Genomic DNA, 20,117 nt, shown 5'->3' on the forward strand with positions numbered 1-20,117 from the left:
AAAATTTCTAACATTAAAAAAGCTCTGTACCCCATTTAAATGTCTTTCCTCATTTATTATAGCAGTAAAATGTCTATCTAATAGAATTCTCTGGTGGAAAATAATGGATGAATCTTATTGAAGGGTTTACCATATTCATAAGTTGCTGTTGTTGTTTTTTTCCCCCCAGTGTGGGTTCTTTAATGAAGAGGAACACTAGAGTTGTGTCTGATTTTCCACATTGATCACATTCATAAAATTTCTCTCCAATGTGAATTCTCACAAAGTAAGCAAGATGGGTTCTATAATGGAAAAGCCTTTACACATTGATTATAATTATAAATTTTTTCTGTGTGGCTTCTCTGAGGTACAACAAGACTAAAATTCCATGTGAAAGCTTTTCAAAATTGATTATAGATTCATAAAGTTTCTCTCCAGAGTAGATTCTCAAAGAATAAGCAAGATGGATCCTATATGGGAAAGTCTTTCCCCATTGGTTAACATCATAAATTTCCTCTCCAGTGTGGCATCCCCGATGAATGGCAGGATTTTAATTTCAATAATGACCCTTTCACATTGATAACATTCATATAGTTTCTCTCCAGTGAAATTTTTGAGAATTATGTGAACCAAACTGACTCCTCATAAAACTATTTTGAGTTCTAATATTCCTTTTCTTAAATAAAGTCCACCTGCTTGCAAAGAAAAGGGCTTATATGACATCCCGTTTCACATCCAGAAAAATTCACTTGCTTGCTCTTCCAGACCCTTCCAATTCATAAAACTTGCTCCTTTCTCTCCCAACTTGGAAAGGATGCTTGGTCTTGATTTGTTAAGCAATTGGCATGTATTACTTAATAAATCAACATTGCTCAGATGTTCAGTCTTTTGTTTCCTCAGTTAATTTAGATTTCACCCATCACACTAGTGTGCATTCTCTGATGTTTGAACAGATGGGAGTTCTGAGTAAAAGCTTTTCCACACTGATGACATTCATAAGGCTTCTCTCCAGTGTGGATTCTCTGATGTATAGCAAGACTCGATCTATTTGTGAAAGCCTTTCCACACTGATTACATTCATAAGGTTTCTCACCAGTATGGATTCTCTGATGTACAGCAAGTTTGGAGTTCTCTGTAAAAGCCTTTCCACACCGACTACATTCATAAGGTTTCTCTCCTGTATGAATTCTTTGATGTACAACGAGACTCGATTTCTGTGTGAAAGTCTTTCTACATTGATTACACTCATAAGGTTTCTCTCCAGTGTGGATTCTCTGATGAAGAGGAAGACTTGAGCTGTGTCTGAAAGCTTTTCCACACTGATGACATTCATAAAGTTTCTCTCTAGTATGTATTCTCTTATGTTTAGAAAGAAGGGAATTCTGTGTGAAAGCCTTTCCACATTGACTACATTCATAAGGTTTCTCTCCAGTGTGGATTCTCTGATGTGCAATAAGGGAAAAGTTTTCACCAAAAGCTTTACCACATTCATGACACTCATGAGGTTTCTCTCCAGTGTGACTTTTCTGATGTACCACAAGCCTGGAGCTGCACCGGAAAGCCTTTCCACACTGATTACAGTCATAAGGTTTCTCTCCAGTGTGAATTCTCTGATGTACAGCAAGTTTGGAGTTCTCTGTAAAAGCCTTCCCACATTGATCACATTCATAAGGTTTCTCTCCAGTGTGAATTCTCTGGTGTACAAGAAGACCGGAGTTCTGTCGGAAAGTTTTTCCACACTGATTACATTCATAAGGTTTCTCTCCAGTGTGGATTCTCTGATGTACAACAAGCATAGAGATCTGTGTAAAAGCCTTTCCACACTGATTACATTGATAAGGTTTCTCTCCAGTGTGGATTCTCTGATGTGCAATAAGGGAAGATTTTACAGCAAAAGATTTACCACATTCATGACACTCATGAGGTTTCTCTCCAGTGTGAATTCTCTGGTGTACAACAAGACTGGAGTTCTGTCGGAAAGTTTTTCCACACTGATTACATTCATAAGGTTTCTCTCCAGTGTGGATTCTCTGATGTGCAATGAGGGAAGAGTGTTCACCAAAAGCTTTGTGACATTTACGACCTTCAGAAGATTTATCATTAGTGTGGTTTTTCTGATGTATACCAAGATTCAAACTATGTTGGAAAGCCATTCCACATTGATTGTAATCATAATGCTTCTCTCCACTATGATTTTTCTGATGTTCACCAAGATTGATTCTCTTTCTGAAAGTCTTTCCACTGGCATGACATTGATGAGGGTTCTCTCCAGTGTGGATTTTCTGATGTTGAGCTAGTTTGACATTCTGCCTGAATGCTTTTCCACAATGATTACATTCATAAGGTTTTCCTGTAGTGTGAATTCTATGATGGTCAGTGAGCTTTCGATTCTGGCTAAAGGCCTTCCCACAAACATTACAAAAATAAAGCACTTTTTCAGGGTGACATGTCTGTTGTCTGTTGAGATCTGAACTTAAACTGCTGGCCATTTCCCCTTGATTACGTTGATATGTTTGCACTTCAGGAGGTTTCTCATAAGACTGAATAAACCGAACCTTTCCAGTAAAGCATTCCTTATTTTCACCAGATTGAAAACAATCATTTCCTGAGGTCATTTTCTTAAACTGAATTAGGACTGAGTGTTGTCTAAAACTCTTTCCATCTTTACCATATGCAGAGTGATTATTGTGATTTTTCTCTATCTTGATATATGAATTATAGTTTTCTCTCAAATTGAAGTCACAGGGACCATCACTCATGAATCTTTGCTGGTGAGACTCTTCCACAGAAATCCTCAGGTTTGTAGTACTCTTAGTCACTTCAAACCTTGTCTTTGCACCTGAAAGAAACAAAGAAACATACATAGAGACAAATCCTCTTCTCTCTACTGGAAGAAAGGAAATTGACTTACAGTCTATCTCCCCAAACAAAAAGAAGAATTTTGAAACTTAATGGGCAGAACAAATCCATTAAGAATGAATCAGCTCATATGTGGAGGATGATTAAACTTATAAAAAGCTTCACAAACAACAACACTGGTTATGCACAACAAATCTGTGACACAAGCAGGATGGGATTCTCATTACAATCTACAACTCAAACCAAGAACTCAAAATAGCCTTTATAAGACTGATATCTGTGAAGGTGAGATTAGAGACCAAACCCTACAACTAAACGTGTTCTTTCCCATGTCCTAAATGAACTTTCTCTATTTTACTTCCAATTCTTTATTCAAACACATTTACTGATTGTTGTTTTTATTTTGTTGTGCTTCGCTAAGCTTTCTGCTTTTCTACATTGACTTTTTTTGATGCACTATCACTATCATCCTTTGTAAATTTCCTGTACTGAGCTGAGAAATAGATTTACACCTTTCATCTGTCATATATTACTTTTCAGTGTTTTATTTTCAACTTTTCATATCTTCTATTCTGATCCTTAGATTTTGGGCTATTGCTGCATACCTATTAAGAACCAATATTATTTCATTATTTATTATATATCTGAGCATAAATTAATTCTACTGATAATCATTTTTAATCTCATTTTTTCAGTTGTATATACAAAATCACATCATAACTGCTAACCTATTTTTATTTATTATATATTATATATACACTATATATAACCTATATTTATTTATTATAAAAATATTTACATATTTATTTGTGAGATTGGATTTTATTATGGCTCATGATTTTTAAAAGATAACAATTATTCATTATTTAAAAATTTTTATTTGAATCCTATGTACCCTAAATAAAAAAGAAAAAAAAAAACTAAGTCCTTGTAATAAACATAATAAAAAGAAATCCACATATTTCCCACATTCAAAAATATATCTCATTCTGTATCTTTAGACCACCATTCCTCTTTCAGGAAGTAGAGAGCATGATTCACTATTAATCCTTTAGCAGTAGTTTCCATTTATTTGTTCATTAACACATTAGGGATTTGTGACTATGATCTAAGAGATTTGAACTAAAAATATTAAGCAGTAATTAACTGCATGCTTTTGTTACAATTAAATATTTTCTAGGATAATAAGTATATGCATGTTGGAAGCATATGTTTCTTTATGCAGATTCCAAATAATCATAATCATACATACAATGATTTTGGTGTTCAGCAATTTAGTCCTGAACAAATAAAAAAGATTCTGTTCTTCTATCCTTCATTAAGTTTTTTCCAAACTGCCCAAAAGATTTGATATTCAAGTCAGTTTGACCTGAAAGTCAGTTCTCCCCATAGATGGTCAACGGGTACATTAATCCACATTTGCTTTCTATAATATATTGCACCAATACAGTCCCCTCATTCTAGATAATCTTCTAATTTGCACCTCATCAGTGATGTCATCATTAGATCAAGATGTGTTCTTACAATACAGATGACAGGTTCTTTAAAAAAAATGTTCACTAGGCATGGACATTACAAGATATATGAAAATCATCAGGAATCATTAAACATTAAACATTACAAAAAAAGACCTTACAGTGCTTCTCATTGCAATGTTAAGGGCATTTTTTTATTTGAACTTATTTTTTCCTTATGTTACTATTCTTCTATTGGGCAGGTTTTCAAAGGATTTGGTAGCAACATAGATCAGTCAATCTGTACAATTTTTATGAGGATGTAGACAGTGTGCTAGTGATACAAAGAAGAACCTTTTATCTGAAGATTTCTTTCCTTACAAAGACTGTTTTATAGAAAAGCATCATTCAAAAAAAAAAAGAAAGAAAGAAAGAAAAAGAAAAGCATTATAGGCAAATGAACCTAAGGGAAATTTTTTTTCAATATACTACTTGTAATGAGCAAATAGAAAAAAATAAAAATTTAAATATCAACTAGTGCTTCTTTTTGGTCACCGATTTGTGGGCTAAAAGTAAAAAATGAATTTCCAACCCTTAGCAAGAGTTTGTAAAATTCTCCTACCATTTTCTACCTCATTCATGTGTGAATGAGTATTTTCAGCATACCATGATCATTAAACAAAATACAAAGAGAATCGAAAGCTGGACCTAGCAGTCACCTCAGATAATTACTAGCACTGTGACCCTGGGAAAGTCATGTAGTAAAATGGGCATAATAGCATCTACCTCACAGTATTCAGAGGATGAAATGAGATATCTGTAAAGCACTTGGCTCAGCATCTGGCACATCACATACATAATAGAAATGCTATTTATTATTTTCATTTTTGTTATGATTAAATCAATTAGATACAGAACCACAGAACATTGAATGTTATAAAAATATTGTAAAACGTTGTTCATATTATGTTTCATAACTTCCAAGTTATAACTAATTTGATGAAAAAATACTTTTTATATTCAACAAAATGTTTAAAGTAAACTTAAAAGTTTTACAGTTAATAAACAGAAAGATTTATTATATTTTCAAAAATTATTCTTGTAGAAAGTCCCACATTAATTTTTCATAATAAATTAATACTTATTATTATTCATATTTTATTTTCATAATTAAGTAGAATAAATATTTACATTTTGTAATAAGACACTGTCCAGGTCTTTACTGGAGGAATTAAATGCATTCATTATTATGAATAGTATAATAATTTAAATGACTGAGTAATAGCACAACACACTTAATGTTGTTCAAAGATGTTCTAAGAACAAAAGCTTTGGGCAGTATGACTGTTCATTGAATTGATCAGTGTAGCTGCAGTATAAATTATTCTACTGGTTCTGTTCACTTATCTCTTTATCTATTCAAACAACTCTTTCCCAGTTTTCTCTGAAACTATGATAAAAATCATTTCTTGAAGTTCAATAATTATATTCTTAGATTATTATTTATTTGGTCATTTCCTGATATATGGGCACCATCTTTGTTTTCAGTTTTTTGCAACAAGAAAAAATAGCAGCTATAGTTGATATTGGAGGTTTTTCCCTCTTTCTTTATCCCTTTAATTAATAGATCTAGTAGTGGTTATCATAGGTCAAAGGACATCCAGGTTTGTGAGAGTGGGGGCAGAGTCCAAACTCTATTATAGAATGACATCCTTTTATTTTAATGCTGGGTAAATCTTTATCTCAAGGATGTTTTTAATGTTTTGGGTATAGGTTCTTAATAATTCTACTACTCTTCTTCATTATTCATCTTAAGAACATTCGTTAAGGCAATTAATTTTCTTCTTATCTCTTTTTGCTCACTGCACCTACCTCACTGTGTAGAAACAAAAAAAATATGGCAACAGGAATAAAACCAGCACCAGTCATCTGTAATGGAAATGACATGATCTTGATCCCACCTGATTATCCTATTCCAGTCCTAAAACCACCATAAAAATCTTTCCCCTATCTGAAGCTCGCTACAGAGGGGGAACTTGTTTTCCACCATTAGGCAGCAGGGTAGCACAGGGAATGGAGCATGGGCCTGGAGTAAAGAGAGTAAAGAAGATGGGAATTTAAGCACAGATTCATAAACTCAGTAACTGGGTGTACTGGGTCAGTCACAATACCTCTGTTTGCCTCAGTTATGGCAGGGCTTTCCAAAAATGTTGAAATAGATATTGAGTGTGACAGATGAGGAATGCACGACATCTAGGTTGTCCCAGGATTGTTATGATTATTACATGTCATGTCTGTAAATCATTTGGCGCCTAATGATTAGTGCACCAGTTGTTACCTTTTATCACTGGTCTTTTGATTTTAATTATTTCCTCACCAACTCTGCTATCCTCAAACTGCACTTGTCCTCTCAACTTCAAGTCACTGATTTCCCTGGTGAATTTTGGTTATTTGATCCCCATGCAGCGTCCTTGCTGAGGTCAGTTAAGAGCGAGGTTCCAGCTCCGTGGCTTCTTCTCAAACTACCTCACTATCTATATACTGGAATGTGAGCTCTTTGACAACAGAGATTGTCTTTTGCCTTTCCTTGTATCCCCACAGTTTGGTACAGTGCTTAGCCCACAGCAGATGCTCATTCAATGTTTAATGACTGACTGATCCCACAACTATTATCAGGACCCAGCTTCTCCCTTGTTTCCTAAATTCTGGTCTCTTGCTTGGTTCTTGGAGGCTGATTCTGGCCTTAGTTCTGTTTCTGTCATCTTATAAACTATAAAAATTACCTAACTGGCTCCAAATTGGATGGCACCTGTGTGGCTCCAAATTGGATGCAACCTGACTATACTAAATACATGAGATCACAAAGATTTCTAGGTTCCTGAGGTTTTGGACTGTGAAATGCTTCTCATCTTCCTAAGTTCAGGGTAGTGATCACCTCAATGAACATTGCCAAAGTTTTTCTACAAATGGAGACCAAGAGTGAGCCATAGAGAGCAGGAAAGGGATTTAGGTTGATAATAATGCAAATTTCAGCCATGGATAACAACTTCTAAGCAAGGCAGTGACCATTTCTCCTCAGATGCTGCTGAATGGAGACATGAAACCAATTTGGTTGGTAAACTAGTCCATTAAAAATTCAAGCTATACACATTCAACTGGGTCCTCATTGTGGCAATTTAATCCTTCTACATTTTCTTATCTAATTCCTTATTCCACTCACCATGGCGGCTTTTCCCTACTCAGTACTCCTTTTGCTTCTTTCCACATTCTCTGAAAATTGGCTTCATCTTTCAATGAAACGTTAACCATATGCCAAAAGCTCTCCTTTTGTTCTTAGCCCTTGAAGGTCCAGAAAAGAACTCAAATGGGATAGCTTCCAACCTTAATGCTTTCCTAAGATTCCTGTGCTCCAAAGTTCTAAATGATGATGTCTTATAAGATCACATATTTATCCCTGAGGGAAGTGAAAAAGTATATAATGTTCAACATCCTAATTTCAAAGATAGGGAAACTGAAGCTTACAGGTTCAGTAATTTTCCCCCTATCTAAAAAAGAATTCCAGCTCAGGTCTCCTTATGACCAAGACTAGCATTCCTTTCCCTAGAACACAGATGCTTTGGATGATAACAGCCCTCAAAGTCTTGTTTTAATCTCCCTCACCTGGACAGAAATTCTTTGAGCCCTTTTCACCCAGGATCCAGGATGGTTCCCTTTCCTCAAAATGGGAGATCAAATTTTCTCTGAGAATTGGAATTCCTTAGTATGGGAATAAGGAAGGGATGAGAATAGAGAATAACATACACTTTACTTTGCTTTAGGGAAAGGAGACATGTAAGCAAGGAGCACAGGATTGTTTACTAGGACTCCTCAAGTATGACTTACATGGTGTTTATTGCTGGGATAATGGGGGCAGGGAGAATTAGAAAATTCTGCCTTCATCTCAAAGAAGGATGGACACCTAGCATAAATTCCATTATCTAGAATTAAAAGCCCATTAGTTATTCAGAATGCTCTGAGCCCAGAATTGGGAAAACTTGAATTCAAGCCTAGCCTCAAACACTTAGTAGCTGTGTGACCCTGTACTTCATTTCTGTTTGCCTTAGTTTTCTCAAGTATGAGATGGGGCTAATATTAGCATAAACTCACAGCTGATTGTGAGGGTCAGATGAGATAAAAATTATAAAATACTTAGCACAGGGCCTAGTAAGTTTATATAAATTCTTATCCTATCTCTTTCTTTCCCACCACCTGTGTTGGAATTTCAGGAAAAAATTAAAGAACAAAGATAAACTTGTTACATGAAAGGAAATAATGAGCTAATTTGTCAACAAATAGAGCTTTTTAAAGACTAGATCCATCCTAAGGAAAAACGGATTTCCTTATTGGGAAGGGGGTTTTCTTCAGTGCTCTTCTTCAAGAAAAAGCTTCACCCACAGTTTTTAGACATTTTGCAGACAAAATTCATGTCCAGGTAGAGGATGGGCTAGGTAACATCTGAGAATGGTTCTAAGTCTAAGATTTTATAACCCTTGTTTGTTTTGCAACCTGAAATTACTTAAAATAGAAAGAGCTTCAGGAGCAACAAAGAAAAGTTCTACCTTCTTTTATCACAAAACACAATCACATTTTATCAGAAAAATAAGGAAGCAGAATCACACTCCTGAGGGACATTTTCTTGATAAGAGATTTGGAGTTAATAAAGGGAACTGTACTTACCCACAAAGAGCAGGTTCTGGTAGTTTTCCAGCATGACTTCTTTGTAGAACTCTTTCTGAGAATGGTCCAAGAGGAACCATTCCTCCTGGGTGAAGTCCACGGCCACATCCGCGAATGTCACTGACTTCTAAATCATCAAATATCACAAGACTCAGAGCTAAAGGACACTTAAGAATTCATCTAGTTTAATCCTGATCCATGTGCAGAAGGGATTTCCTAGTAGTCATGTCTTATTGTCAGAGCCAATACTTAAATCCATAGTTGTAGAGGGTCACAGACAGTGGGGGAACTCTGGGTGAGGTATAAGACCCTCCAGCCCAAGAAGAGAACCTGCTGACATGTTTGGTTTGGCTCCCCATCCCTGCTAAGGGTGTCTCAGCCTTCCTCAGAAGTCAGGGGGCATGACAACCTATGAGAGTCATACTGAGGGGCAAGGAAACATCTGCACACAATATCACGTTGTTTATATGGTCACGCATGTGCAGTATATAGTTAGCACATGTGCAGTGTGCTATAGTTATGTAAGAGTATTAGGGTATATACGACTGAGGGAATTTTGAATAAACGAACTCCTGTTTTGACCATTGAGAGTTTTGTCCCTTCATGTCTCACCCATGATCAGGATTTGGGCCGGTACCGAAATCCTCCAGTGAGCAGGTCCAGACACATAGTCATTAAGAGTTCATTTGAATACTGAGAAAATAATTTTATATTTGGAATTGGAATAAAGTTGATGAATACCTTCTATGAATAAATGCCTTTCCCTATAGAATCAGGAACTAAGTATGTGTTCTAGATGTACGGTATGAGGATCCACAGGAAAAAGAGAGAAGATGTTGTGAAATTTCTCCTTCATCAGAGCTCTCAGAGTCACATGTTACCAAAAATTCTTTGAAGAATTTATGAAAAGTTAGCAAATACTATGTATTTTGGGGAAGAGATGCCACATGTGATCAATAAAGAGAATGCAAAGAAAAAAGAAATCTAGTTAATTTTCTAAAATCCTAAAACAATGCCCTATTATATGGAAATGAAAGGGATTGTTAAGAGATAGCAACACCCTCTGAACCATACTGAGCAGTATGTAACTGCTATCAGCCAAGTGAAGAAGAGTTATTCATGTTTATCAGCCAAGTGAAGAAGAGTTATTCATGTTTATCAGCCAAGTGAAGAACAGTTATTCATGCTTATATTGAGAGCTTAGGGTGAAAATCTTATGCTTTTGTTTTTATGATTATTCTACTTTAGTGGCATATTTAATTTTAGCACCATTAATTTTAATATTTCATTATATAAAAATATAAAAGTAATTATGTTGGGGAAAGAAGTATTCCTTCATGTATCATAAACAAAACATTTTATTACCTAGAGTTGGAGATAAGCTAATTCATGAGAAAGATACTACCAGGGGTAAGTAGGTAGCATAATGAATAGAGCACCAGCCCTGAAGTCAGGAAGACCTGAGTTCAAATCTAGCCTCAGACACTTAACACTGCCTAGCTGTGGGACCCTGGGCAAGTCACTTAACCCCAATTGCCTCAGCCAAAAAAAAAAAAGATACTACCAATTTATGAGAAATAACTTATCTAAACATTACCCTAAAATTCTAGGACAATGAAGAACAAGAGTCAGGATAATAAATTAAGAGACTGATGAAACAGAATGATTGAAACAGAAACAGAAGAGATTGGCCAGATGTGAAAATGCCTTGATACTTGATAACGGCCATCTGTTTTTCCAAACTGTAACACGTCCAATACGTATTTGGCTAATGCATTGTTATATGATGCTCTCTCGTTTCATTATCAGCTATATCCATTCGGATTAGGATCCACTTTTTCAGAGGTTCTAATATTAAGGAACAACGCTCATGTTGAGAACATAAAAATCAAGAAGAGAAGTGCAGCAAATTGAGTGAAAAACCATTGCTAAAGAAAACTGTTTACAGCACAGAAGAGGGCAGGACAGTGTTGTCATCACTGTATCCTACTTGATATATATTTTTTTAAAGAAAGAATTATCAGTTAAGAATGATCAGCAACTTCCTAAAGAATCTTCTCTATCTATGGAGGCACATTTGATGTTAGTCACGCTGATGGTTGTACTGATACACTCACCTGCCATGGGAGTCTTTGGGTTCCAGGAACCATTCCCTCAGATTCCAGCTTTCTGCTTGTCTTGGTCCTCTTCAGGCTGAGCAGCAGGGCAAGAAGACCTTCCCCTTTCCCTCCTAGGCAGGGGCCAAATTGACAGAGGGTGAGGTCCCAAAAGGAGTTTCAAAATTCCTGGCACTGCCCTCCCTGGGGGAGAGACTACAATCAGAGTTGGAGGCAACAGGTAAAACAAGATTTGTAAATAAAAAGGATCTACCTTCAAAGTCTTTTTCTTTCTCACTTTCTTTTAGGTCTTCTCTTTTGTCCCAATGCCCTCAGTCATCCTCCTAAAATGAGACCCAAGAAGCAGGAAGGGGTTTAGAATTCCAATGGAAAGAAGCTAATGGGAGTTTCAATGGCTCCTGAATAGGCGATCTCCCTGACACTGAGGCTCTGAGGTAAGGCAACTGGGACCCATTGGTGAAACAGAGGCTGGTCCCTTAGCACCTGAGGGAAATCCTGGAGAGCCTGGATCAGAAATAGGGAGTGGGAGCTGGCCAGAAGCTCGGCTTGGGAAGGACGTCAGAGTGGGAAGATGAGGCGTCCAGCAGACACAGGGACGGAATGTAGCTCAAATCTAGCTTTTCAGATGCACAGCTGGCTCCCAGGAGGAAGAATGATCTGATGAGCTCCAACAGAAGGTGGTGAATTTAGCTTCGAGGGCTAGGGCTTTCAACTAATCTGCTCTGGTTTGACAACCAAAATGTTTTGTGAATAACTTTCATTCTGAGACATTCCTATAAATCATTTGATTTTGGGAAATTCCATCCACCTTCCTTCCCTCTGCCAACTTGGCGAGTTTCAAATCTCTCCTCCAATAAAAACATCAGATTATTTAATCCTACATCCTGTTTGGTATCCCGCTTATTCTTTTCTTTTCAGGTATAAAAATCTATACAAAATCCTTCTGAAGGGCCCTGGACTCAATTTATTATGCATGCTTTGCTGCTAAATTATATTCTTCCTACTCTGTCTTGTTAGTTATTATAATTCACTGAGAACAGTTTTTGGCAAGCCATCTAGGAGTCAGAGGCTCCCAGGATGGCCTCTTAGAAGAACTCCTTACACTGCTCCAGTCCTTTCCCCATGGGAGGAAAATACTCAGTTATCATAAACATAGATATGAATGGGATGAGCTCACCCCTAAAACAGAAAGACATAGCTGAATGGATTAAAAACAAGAATCCAACAACATATTGCTTATAAGAAACATATAAAGCAGAGAGACACAAGTAAAGGTAAGAGGCTGGTAAAGAATCTAATTATGCTTAAAAAAAAAGCAGAGATAGCAATCATGCTTTCAGATAAAGCAAAAATTTTTCTAATTAAAAGAGGGAGGGGGCAGGAACTACATTTTGCTAAGAGATATCATAGACAATGAAGTAATATCAATGCTACACTTATATGTACCAAATGATATAGCATCCTACTTCTTAAAAGAAAAATTTAAATGAATAACAGGACTAGAGTAGGGGACCTGAACTTTCCCATCTCCAAACTAAATAAATCTAACCAAAAGTAATCAAGAAAGAAGAAGATGAATAGAATTTTTGAAAAATTAGATATGACAGATCTCTAGAAAACACTGAGTGGGAACAGAAAAGAATATACCCTTTTCTCAATGGTACATGACACTTTAATAAAAAACTCACAACCAAATAAAGAAAAGAAGAAATATTAAACATATACTTTCCAGATCACAAGTCAATAAAAATTACATTCAATAAAGGACCATAAAGACAGGCTAAAAATTCATAGGAAACTAAGTAATCCTAAAGAATGGATGAGTCAAAAAACAAATCACAGAAACAATCAATACTGATTAAAGAGAGTGACAACATACCAAAATTTATGGGATGAAGCCAAAGGAGACTTAGGAGGAAATTTATGTTTCTAAACACTTACATTAATAATATAGAAAAAGAACAGATTGATGAATTGGGTATGCAACTAAAAAAACAAGAAACAAAAAATTCCCAATTAAACACCAAGACGGAAATCCTGAAAATCAAAGGAGAGATTATTTAAACTGAAAGTAAGAAAGCCACTGAATTAATAAGACTAGGAGCTGATATTAGGAAAAAATAATATAAATATGCAACTGTGGCTTAATTTGATTTTTAGAAGAAAACTAGACTATCAGTATCAAAAATTATAAGGTATGGGCTAGCTCCCTGGAGGGCCTCAGGGCCAGCCAGAGTCAGGGTAAATCAAAGTCCTTGACCTTTAGGGAGAAAAGTGAACGAGGCAGGCAAGCTTCCCGAGGCTTGCCAAAGATGTATCCTGGATCATGGAGTCCGGAGTCTCCAACCTCTCTCCTCCTTGTCCTGCAGCCAAGTGCCTCTTACTTCTCTCCCTCCACCCTCCAATCCTTGCCTATGATTATCTTACTACCATTCAGCAAGCACCAATGGTGGTGAGAGCCATTATCCAAACATCTGCTAATAGAGCCATTGTCTCACATAGAATAGGTAGCCTTAAGTGCTCTCTTGTCTGATTCAGAATTTCAGCCCTCTACAAAAAAAATGAAAAGGGTGAATTTAACAACAATGAAGACAAAATTAAAAGAATTGTTAGAAGCAATGTTGCTCAACAATGAATCTAATAATGTAAGTTAAATGAGTATTTACAAAAATAGTAACTGCCCAGATTAATAAAAGAGAGAATAGAATACTTAAACAAATAAATCTTAGAAAAAGAAATTGAACAAGCCATAAGTGAGCTCCCTAAAAAATATCTCCAGGGGCCAGCTAGGTGGCACAGTAGATAGAGCACCAGTATGAAGTCAGGAGGACCTGAGTTCAAATCTGGTCTCAGACACTTAACAGTTCCTAGCTGTGTGACCCAGGCAACTCAATTAACCCCAACTGCCTCAGGACCAGATGGATTCACAAGTGTATTAAACCAAAATTTTTTTAAAAACCCAATATACTCTAATTCAATATAAGCTATTTAGAAAAATAGGTTAAGGAGTTCCTTAAAATTTAAAAATTAATTAAATTTTAATTATTAACAAAATTAAAATTAAGAAAAAATTCCTAGTACATCACAAATATGGTGTTGAAACCTAAATGAGAAAGAGCAAAAACAGAAAAAGAAATTATATAACAATTTCTCTAAAGAACTTTAATGCAAAAAATTTAAATAAAATATTAGCAAAAAGATTACAGCAATATATCACCAAGCTATGAACTTTTATGAATGCAGGGCTGGTTGAGTATTAAGAGAAAATATCAGCATAACTGACTGTATAAAAACAAGAACAACAACAACAAAAGCCACATGATTACCTCAATAGATGCAGACAAAGCATTTTTACAGAAAACAATACCCATTTCTATTAAAAAAAAAAAAAAACCACTAAAAATCAAAGGAATAAATGGAGCTTTATTTAAAATGATAAGTGGTATCTCTCCAAAACCATCATCAAGCATTATATGCAATAGGGTTAAGCTAGAAGACTTCCCAATAATATTGGGGTAAAGAACAGATATCCATGATTAATCATTAATTTTAATACTGTATTAGAAATGCTATCTATAGCAATAAAAGAAGAAAAAGAAAATGAAGTAATTAGAATAGGGAAATATCACTCTTTGTAGAGGACAGGATGATGTATTTAAGAGAATCTTAGAGAATCAACTAAAAAAATCTATCTGAAATATTTAACAACTTCAGCAAAGTTGTAGAATATAAAATAAACCCACATAAATCAGCAACATTTCCATATGTTACCAAGTCCAACAAGAAATAAAAAGAGAAATTTCAAATAAAATAACCAAACAATATAAAATACATGGGAGTTTGCCTCCCAAGACAAACCCAGGAACTATAATAAAACTATTACAAAATTCTTTTCATATAAATAAAGTCAGATCTAAACAAATACAGAGATATTAATTGCTTAACAGTAGTCTGAGCCAATATAATAACAATGACAATTCTACCTGTAATCGTTTACTTAGTCAGTCATATGAAGAAAGTATCAAAAAATTATTTTAGAGCTAGTTTCATGTTTGGTCCTCCTAGGCCTCCTTCCTGAAATATGAGGCTATGAAAAGAGATATAGAAAAGCATTTTTGATAGGAACACAGAGTAAGCACTGCACAGGGCCACAGAAAACACTGTCTACTCTTCTCATTTTAGAGATGTGGCACAAAGACTGTTCCTTGCCCAGAGTCACAGAGGTAGACAGAATCTGAAGCAGGATTTAAACCTATCCTCTTGATTCTAAACCAAGAATCTCTTCTACTGTTAAACTATTACTACTAGTATGTTCCTTTACACTTGAATATCACTTTGAATGAAAAGTCACTAAATTGTCCATCTATCATGAGGTCCATGATCCAAGTAACTAAATAAAGATGGCAGTTATAACAGTAATATAATATCATCTCCAATGAGATTTAATGCTTGCCAAGCCATTAACAAGAGATACTAAGGAAGGGAAAGGGACCTGTATGTCCCAAAATGTTTGTGGCAGCCCTGTTTGTAGTGGCTAGAAACTGGAAAATGAATGGATGCCCATCAATTGGAGAATGGTTGGGTAAATTGTGGTATATGAATGTTATGGAATATTATTGTTCTGTAAGAAATGACCAGTAGAATGAATACAGAGAGGCTTGGAGAGACTTACATGAACTGATGATAAGTGAAATGAGCAGAATCAAGACATCATTATATACATTAACAACGATAGTGTATGAAGATGTACTCTGATGGAAGTGGATTTCTTTGACAAAGAGACCTAATTCAGTTTCAATTGATCAATGATGGACAGAAACAGCTACACCCAAAGAAAAAAACACTGGGAAATGAATGTAAACTGTTTGCATTTTTTTCTTCCCGGGTTATTTTTACCTTCTGAATCTAATTCTCCCTGTGCAACAAGAAAACTGTTTGGTTCTGCACACATATATTGTATCTAGGATATATTACAACATATTTAACATATATAGGACTGCTTGCCATCTAGGGGAGGGGGTGGAGCGTGGGAGGAAAAAATTGGACAGAAGTGAGTGCAAGGGATAATGTTGTAAAAAAATTACCCTGGCATGGGTTCTGTCAATAAAAAGTTATTATAATAAAAAAAATAAAAATAAATTTTTTTTTTAAAAATTAAAAAAAAAAAAGAGATTTAATGCTTGCCAAGCTATTAACAAGAATTGTCTCATTTGTTCCTCTTATTAGCTATGGGAGTCAGATGCTATTACTAACTCCCTTCAACAGACAGGGAAAATCGGGTAGGAAGAGTTTAAGTAACTTGGCCAGAGTCACAAATTTAGTAAATATTAGAGACTGAATTTGAACTCAGGTCTCATGATTTCAAGCACAGAACTCTATTCATTGTAGAACCTAGCTGTTTAAAGAAATTGCTATAAAAATAAATATAGAAACAAAAATATTATACCAGAGCTTTTTGTGCCACCCAAGAAAAGGAAACACTGAGTACCAATCAAGCAGATTATGGATGAAGTTAATTTATAAATGCTATGAATTTCACTTAGGAAAAACTAAAAACATTAGAATTTCAGAGAAAATTTCATTACATTTAAAGAGCTTTTTGCACAATATGAAATTTGGGATGCCTGATGTTGGAATCCTAATGTCAACTCAACTTGAAACAAGGTGAAAACTCAAGGGTGATGTCAGAATCCTGGTGTTAACTCAATAGAATTGATACAGTGCTTACTGGTTCACACCTTAAGAGTGAATCCTTACAAGGTGATAAGTTGCTAATACTGATAGAAACAATGCTTGTGTTCACACCTTTAGAGAGCTCATAAGTATCTAAGTACTCAATGGAGTTCACATGTTTGGGAGATTTCAGAGAGCATGCTGGGAGATATTCCACAATCCCACTCTCAGAGAAGTAGCATAAATACAGTTCCAGTGAGCGACTCAAGGGAGTTTTTTGGGGGAACATCGAGTGGGGTCGGAGACAGACAAACCTACAAGCCCTATCTTTGAGGCAAGAGAGATTCATTCATATCTTCTAACTTGGTGCTGGCTGGAGGCTGAAGAAAGCAGAGGCAGAAGCCAAGGACAAAGCTGCAAGATCTCTTGGAGCCAGGCAGAGAGATAGGCCTCAACTAACCGGGCTAATTTGGAAGGAGAAATAAACGTTTGCATTTTTACCAGCTGGCTGAGATTTTGGAGTAATTATTTATTTCAACTGAGACTAAGGCTGCCTCCAGAAAACCATCACATTTATATCTGATTTTATAAATGTATATCCTGTGATGGAAAAGATTGACTCTTCAGGTCAAAAAGAAAGACAATACATTCCTTTTAATTTGGAAAAACTTAAAGATTTGAAAAGGGTTGCACTCTTTATGGGGCTACATCATCTTATGTGAAGATGTTGCTAGATAATTTGTCTTATGAAATCTTAACCCCGAATGATTGGAAATCCATAGCGAAAACATGCTTAGAACCGGGACAAAATTTGTTGTGGCTTTCAGAGTATCATGAATTATGTAGGCTTCAAGCTCAATGCAATAGGCAAACAGGAGCTATTGTACAAGTTACTTTTGACCAATTAGCTGGTGAAGAGAATTCAGAACAGATTTATTATCCTATAACAGTGTATGAGCAAATTTCTAAGGCTGCAATAAAAGCTTGGTGTTCCCTCCTGGGACAAAAAGATCGAGGGGAAGCTTTCACAAAAATAGAGCAAGGTCCCAATGAACCTTTTGCATATTTTGTGGGACGTTTGCAAACAGCTGTAATCAGAACCATTGGAGATAATGCTCCTACAGAAATAATGACGAGACATCTGGCTAAGGAAAATGACAATAAGATTTGCAAAAGAATTATATGGGGACTAGACAAAGATGCTCCTTTAGAGGAGATCATAAGACGCTGTGCCACAGTGGGAACAAATGCTTATTATACCCAAAGTATGATGAACATGGAAAGACAGAGACAGGGTCCCTCTTGGCAAGGGACTTTTAAAGAAATTCGTCGATGTTTTCAGTGTGGAAAAGTTGGACATTTAAGAGCTCAATGTAGATATGGAGACAGAATGAGAAGACAGGGTGAGAGAAAACCCAACCCCATGCCCAAAATGTAACCGAGGCTTTCACTGGGCCTCTGAATGTGAGGAGACTAAATGTGATGGTTTTCTGGAGGCAGCCTTAGTCTCAGTTGAAATAAATAATTACTCCAAAATCTCAGCCAGCTGGTAAAAATGCAAACGTTTATTTCTCCTTCCAAATTTGTAGGCTTGTCTGTCTCCGACCCCACTCGATGTTCCCCCAAAAAACTCCCTTGAGTCGCTCACTGGAACTGTATTTATGCTACTTCTCTGAGAGTGGGATTGTGGAATATCTCCCAGCATGCTCTCTGAAATCTCCCAAACATGTGAACTCCATTGAGTACTTAGATACTTATGAGCTCTCTAAAGGTGTGAACACAAGCATTGTTTCTATCAGTATTAGCAACTTATCACCTTGTAAGGATTCACTCTAAAGGTGTGAACCAATAAGCACTGTATCAATTCTATTGAGTTAACACCAGGATTCTGACATCACCCTTGAGTTTTCACCTTGTTTCAAGTTGAGTTGACACTAGGATTCCAACACCTAAGACTATACTGCAACAAGAGGAATTTCTCCATTACTGATATTCGTTGGTTTTTATCTCCAGCATGATTTCTCCAATGTACAGCTGACTTGGAGCTCTATCTAATCATTATGTTTGTAAGCAAAATCCCCAAATTCCTCTCCACTATAAGTCACCTGAGGAGGTGTATTCCTATGCATCCTATACATTGCTCTATCTCTTTCCACAGCCTCATAATAATAAATGATGGAGAGTCTCTGGCTGAAGACCTTCCCCTCTTGAATCCTTATAGGGCAACTCCCCAGAATGAATATCCTTATGTTGAATAAACTCCATTTGACTGCCTTTCCACAATCATTAATGATAAAATTTCTACCTAACAAGAATTCTCTGATGGGAAATAAGGGATGTCTGTCACTTGAAGGGTTTAGCACATTGATTACATATATAAAGTTTCTCTGATATCTAGCAAATTGAAACTGCATCTGAAAACTTCTCCACATTGATTATATTCATAAGGGTTCTCTTCAGTGTGGATTCTCAGATGTGTAGCTAGTAGGAAACTGCCCTGGTGGAGCTGCATCTGAAAGCCTTACCCCATTGATGACATTCATAAGATTTCTCTTCAGTGTAAATTCTCAGAGGAGTAACAAATAGGTAGGTACAACTGAAAGCCTTCTGAAATTGATGAAATCCCTACAGTTTCTCTCCAGGACCATTTAGCAGTGGTATTTAGCAAGTTGGAAGGTTTGTGTAAAGTTTTTCCACACTGATAATATACATTAGATTTCTCTACAATGTCGATTCTCTAAATGGCTCTGAATGGCAAAGCTGGAAAATTACATGTTGATTATGTGTACAAATATAATATTTCTCTCCAGTTCAGATTTTATAGTGAAGAGCAATACACTATATTTGACAAAGAGAAATAATGTTTATTAGGTTAGATCTTCTGGCACAGCATAATTCCTAGTTTATTGTCCTCATTTTCTCATTACTTTAAATCTTTCCCTGTCTACAGGCTTTTGCCTTCATGTCACAAGTGAAATCATAGTTCCTTAATCCTCAAAAAAAATCTCCAAAAACAAACCTTCATTTGGTCTACTCACCACTAGTAGATATTGCCCATACTGAGTGATGGTTATCTACAATTGATAGTTCCAATTCTTTTCCTTTAATGGAAACTCTCTGCATACTGGCTGTCAAATGAATTGTTCAACTAAAATCAGCTCTGTTCAATTGACTTTTCTCAATCCTCATCTTTTGTAATCTCTCTGCACAATCACCCACTTTTTTTCTGGAAACTCTCTTTTCTCTAAATTTAAAGACACTACTTCTTCCTGGTTCTCCTGGTCCATGTTCAAACTAAACTCACCTTTTCTCCAAACAT

At 35.9% G+C, this 20,117-nt stretch overlaps 1 protein-coding gene across 6 annotated transcripts in view; it reads right to left on the bottom strand.

Moving 5' to 3' along the window:
- Positions 1–20,117, bottom strand: part of LOC111719943 (zinc finger protein 2 homolog) — a 76,774-nt gene that overhangs the window by 20,650 nt on the left and 36,007 nt on the right. Inside the window, exons 2-5 of one of the 6 annotated variants that reach the window (XM_031963320.1) lie at positions 11,379–11,448; positions 11,126–11,238; positions 9,009–9,135; positions 167–2,818 (exon numbers count right to left, since the gene is read on the bottom strand). In XM_031963320.1, coding sequence (XP_031819180.1) covers positions 885–2,818; positions 9,009–9,135; positions 11,126–11,158 — 2,094 coding nt within the window. In that variant the 5' untranslated portion in view covers positions 11,159–11,238; positions 11,379–11,448 and the 3' untranslated portion in view covers positions 167–884. Of the gene's footprint in view, positions 1–166; positions 2,819–7,952; positions 8,490–9,008; positions 9,136–11,125; positions 11,309–11,378; positions 11,449–20,117 lie in introns of those variants that run through there. The other 5 variants (XM_031963318.1, XM_031963319.1, XR_004233423.1 and 2 more) reach the window with 5 other exon arrangements.

Source organism: Sarcophilus harrisii, chromosome 3 (assembly GCF_902635505.1).
Source record: "Sarcophilus harrisii chromosome 3, mSarHar1.11, whole genome shotgun sequence".
In the NCBI taxonomy this organism is placed as follows: Eukaryota; Metazoa; Chordata; class Mammalia; order Dasyuromorphia; family Dasyuridae; genus Sarcophilus; species Sarcophilus harrisii.